Source organism: Halyomorpha halys, unplaced genomic scaffold (assembly GCF_000696795.3).
Source record: "Halyomorpha halys isolate HHAL.00 unplaced genomic scaffold, Hhal_1.1 Scaffold1630.1, whole genome shotgun sequence".
Classification (NCBI taxonomy): Eukaryota; Metazoa; Arthropoda; class Insecta; order Hemiptera; family Pentatomidae; genus Halyomorpha; species Halyomorpha halys.
Genome location: NW_027104644.1, coordinates 16,091 through 21,028, shown reverse-complemented (window position 1 = coordinate 21,028; position 4,938 = coordinate 16,091). Strand labels below are relative to the sequence as shown.

The 4,938-nt window shown below is 33.4% G+C and overlaps 1 protein-coding gene across 1 annotated transcript; it reads left to right on the top strand.

Moving 5' to 3' along the window:
- Positions 1-3,543: 3,543 nt before the first annotated feature.
- On the top strand, positions 3,544-4,419 carry LOC106690243 (uncharacterized). The gene has a single exon (XM_014435602.2). It carries the CDS (start codon positions 3,544-3,546, stop codon positions 4,417-4,419), a length of 876 nt encoding a protein of 291 aa, XP_014291088.2.
- The last annotated feature ends 519 nt before the right edge of the window (positions 4,420-4,938 follow it).

Sequence of the window (4,938 nt, the reverse complement as noted above, 5' to 3'; positions counted from 1 at the left end):
TTTCAAATAATTTTACGATCATGATAGTTAGGTATAGCTGACTTAATAAGAATTTGTAAAATTTATGAACTACTGGTCCTTTAAACATTATATTATATTTTTAATTTATGGCATAATGTTTTGTCTTTTTTTTTACCAAGCTTCACCACTTTTGTTTCTTCCTCGAGCTTACTGTTGAAGGGTTTAGATATACAATCCATAACTCGAATTTTTACAATTCTCATTACATTTTCAAACCAAACATATTTTTATTTTAAGAACACTTGAGGAAGGAATTCTTATGTAGTTGCATTAACACATCAAATGGACAAAACAAATAAAAATGGTGAAGGAGAAAAAGATAATATTACAGGTTAAATTCGTTAGAATTTATTATTATTTTTTTATTTTAGATAAGAGCATGTAATAACACTGTAAATAACCAACCAGTGAATGCTTGTAAAATTGATATTAGTCAAAAACATTTTGCAGAGTAAATAATAAAAGAAACCGCGAAATTTGACCATTAATTGGTATTTAATTAGAAATTGATAAATTCATTTTGACTCAAAGAAGACTAAAATAACAGATGTCAATTGAAAAAACATGAAATTTGGACCCTATTTTATATTAAAGTACTAAGAGATACATTAGTCTTGTAGTTTGCACTTGGTTCAATTTCGTCAAATTGTACATTATTCATGCATACATTTGTACGATTTAACTCAAATAATTTCACAAATTTCTCATCACTAAGAAACAAAAAGTATTAGTGCATTTCCTTTGAAGTTTGTAATCTTGTAATTATTTATTTACTCATACTATTCGAAACCTTGGACTAAAAACACTACAATGTTCTGTTCCTTAAATCATTTATATAGTACTAAGCTTTGATATCTCTGGTCAAATAGCAGGAACATATTCTACTTACTAACAGTACTTTATCTTATATTAACAATGGACTTATCTGCGCTAAGAGCAGTGTCACGTGTCATTGGATAATATTCTTGGATTTAAGCTGTGTACTGCGAAGAACCGACTGATGAGTATCAGATAGCCAATATGAGCTATCTTATAACCATTGCCAGGGACTGTCAAAGTCTCCGTTTGAAACTAACCTTATCTTTCTAAAGTACGTTATTACGAGTATAAGACGCTAACTGATAATCATGCGGGAGTATATTTGAGAATAATCATTAATTAACTTTATGCATACAAATTAAAAAGTATGTATTGATACTTTTTATTTATTTATTTTTATATGTGCCTCCAAGTTATATTGTATATTATTATGTTTGTTCCTTATAGCATTATGAATAGCTCATGAAGGATAGGGCTCCACAATTACAATAAATTAAATTAATTATCATTTCTAGGTTTTAGATATTAGAGGGAAAACGTTGTTATATGACGAGAAGTTTAGGTAAGTTAGGCTCTACGTCGAAAAGTAACCAGAATATAAAATCATTGTCAAAGACGGAAATTTCTAACAGTTTCTATTTACAGGCCAGAAACTTGAAAATAATATTTAATAAATTAAGAGCTTCCCGTTACTCTGAACGTATGCCCGAACGTTAGTCAAATTTGAGACAGATGGTTTGGTAAATGTATGTATTTTTAAAATATGTTTTTATGAATTTTATTGATAATAGTATTGATTCAACATATTGTTTTAATTATTTTTTTTGGTTTTGCTATATTCAAAATTTTAGCTTAACTAAATTTAAAATATTTCTTTATTTTTTTGTAACATTTATTTTTAAAAACATTTATTATTTAGATGTTGTTATTATTATTTTTGCTATGTTCTGTAGGTATAAATACAATTTTTTGGGCATAGCATAAATAAGAATTTTATTTATTACCAACTTCTAATTTACCTATAGTAATAATATAATATATCTATCTAGTTTATTATTATTATCATTAATTTAAACACTTTTTTATAAAGTTAAAAAAATGTAAAGGAGAAAATATGTGAAATAAATAAATTATAAAACAAATTCTTTAATATTCATAACATAAAACAAAGCTAAAACTTTATATACTTTGATACTTAATTAATATATGTTAAATCGCTTTGAATTACTGAGGCCACCAGACCTTCAACATAATAGATTACTTATTATACACCACACTTTTACACCGGAAAGGTTCAACTTATATATGTTAAATCGCTTTGAATTACTGAGGCCACCAGACCTTCAACATAATAGATTACTTATTATACACCACACTTTTACACCGGAAAGGTTCAACTTATATAATATAAATATTTAGTGATGTGTACTTTCCATATTCTCCTTTATTTAAGGTTTATAATATCAACCAACGTTTTGGAGTACTTTGTCATGCTGCATTGCTTCCACTAAGTTTTTTTTCTCACACTACTTATATGGAATGATATTTATTTTAAGAAATTAAGAATATGTGGAAAGTAAAAAATCACTTAATATCCATGTTATATAAGTTACAGCTTTCTATTGTATAAGTGTATAATAAAAATAAATATAGTATACATGACACTGATTCTCTTATAAGTAGAGTGAGAAAAGTGCTGAGAGAGAGGTATAGCGAAACGTTCGTTAATTTTAGATACTTTAAATAAAGGAGAATGTAGAAAGTTCAAATTACTATATATTTATATTATAATGAATGACGTTTGAAAGGATTCGGAAGAGATATTGGAATGATAGAGTTCTGAATGTACTCAAGGAAGGGACATGATGGATTTTAAGAGAGAAGGAATTTCAGAAATCGGTGAAAAGGCCAATAAAACTATGTCAAATATTTCAAAAGGAAGGCCAGAGATCTGGAGATTTAGTGGTAAGGAAGTGGATAGAAGACTTGAGTTGGAGGGAATTATAATGATGAGAAGGACGGTAGTTGTTATGTAGTTTTAATAATTATTTTGCAAAGGCATGTGCAAAAAATATTATTGTACATGGATGGAAGAGCTGCTCTAAATCGTAATAGAGTGAAATACGAGAACGTCTCGGGATACCATAAAAAATCGTATAAAGTTATTCATAATTCTCATTTCAGGAAGACGAGAAACACGGTTGAGCAGGTCATCAGATTCTCTCAGGAAGTGAAAGATGGCTTCCAAAGAAGACAATATACATTTGCAGTGTTTATTGACTTCCAAGTTGCTTTTGACTGCGTATGGAGGAAAAAGCTTATTACTAAGTTGAAAGGTATGGGTATAAGTGGCAATCTCCTCTCATGGATTCGATCTTTCTTAGGACAGAGATTTATTAAGGTCCACTATGGTAATTCAGTCTCCAGTTATCGGCAAACCAAACAAGGTGTACCACAGGGCTCAGTCCTAAGTTCTTATTTATTCAGCATAATGATTAATAATCTAGTTGAGAGGATAATGATTAATCACCCTGGGGTCCAAGCACTTCTTTTAGCGGATGACCTGGCTATCTGAAGAACAAGTTCTAGTATGGGTGGTCTGGAACTGATAAAGCAAGCTATTTAGGGATCACACTGGACTCTAAGCTGATCTGGCTAAAACAAATCCATAAAGAAACTCAGAAAGGACAATCAAAACTGAAGATGATGAAAAGGCTAACAGGGACTAAATGGGGAGCATCCCAAGACGTACTCAGTACGGTCTACAAATCTTACGTACGGCCTAATCTGGAGTATGGAGCTGAACTTTTAATATCCTCCTCCAAAGCAGCGTTAGAAAAATTAGACAAAATTCAAAATCAAGCCTTACGCATAATCACTAGCGGTGTGAAATCGACTCCTATTACAGCTATGGAACTCCAAGCAGGTCTTGAACCATTACAAGATAGGAAGGAGAAAACTGCCCTGTGCCTTTATGAAAAGCATATGCGACGAAAGGAACACTGGTTTGATTATCGTAAAGCGAATGAACGACTGAGGTCCCATCGCACTTTTCTTTCAAAAGCTGAGGAAATGCTTCACCAGATAGACCTACCAACTGATGAAAGACAGAATATAAGCATCTCTTACATGTCAAAGCACGATTCCGCTGAAGTCTACGGGCGACTCAAACTGGCATGTGGTCGTATCAAGAAAGATTGCCCTGAACCCGAGCTTAGAGCTGCTGCACTAAAAACAATTTGTGAGCTATACCCCATAGAGCAATGGCTACACATTTATACTGATGGGTCTGCGTCCGGTATTAACAAGGGAGCTGGAGCAGGTCTATACTCAATCAACTTCCAATTGTCATTTCCCATTGGAGCTGGATGTGATAATTATGATGCAGAAATGCAGGGTATCTGCTTTGCGATGGAAGCCACTATTGAATGCAATGACAACACGGTAATCTTCAGCGACTCCCAAGCTGTAATACACAAATTAACCACACCAGGTGCCGCAGAGTCACCCACGGAAGAAAAGTGCAGAAACATGGCTGCTATCATGAAGAAAAGGGAAAGGGCTATAGCTCTGCAGTAGATACCAGGCCATGTTGGCATAGATGGTAATGAGCAAGCTGACAAGTAGGCTAAACTTGGTTGTGCATAGAACCAGCCTGTTCTACCACTTTCCTAGAGAACAGTGAAATCACTTATAAGTTCTTATTGTAAGGACATAACAAGTGCTAGACACAAAGTTCAAGCGAAAAGAAAGAAGTGGGAGAGCCTACTGGATAAGGATAAACGAATCCCCGGCAATCTTAGCAGAGCTGAGAGAGTGGCCTGTTTTCGGCAGGACATGATTTGCTCCAAAAACACCTCCATCAAATTGGCATCATAGATTCCCCGAAATGTCCTCTATGCAACATGGGAGAAATGGATGGGGACCATCTTTTGGCGTGTGTTGGTCTGGATCATGTTGAGGAAGAGTAAAACTGTATTGGGCTGCGAGAGGGAAAATGGTGTAATAGCCCACTTCCAGTGGCGTAGGAAGAAAAAGAAAAAAAAAATAATTCTCATAAATCTGCCTTCGAGATCTTCCAAGAGTCCTCTGGAAACC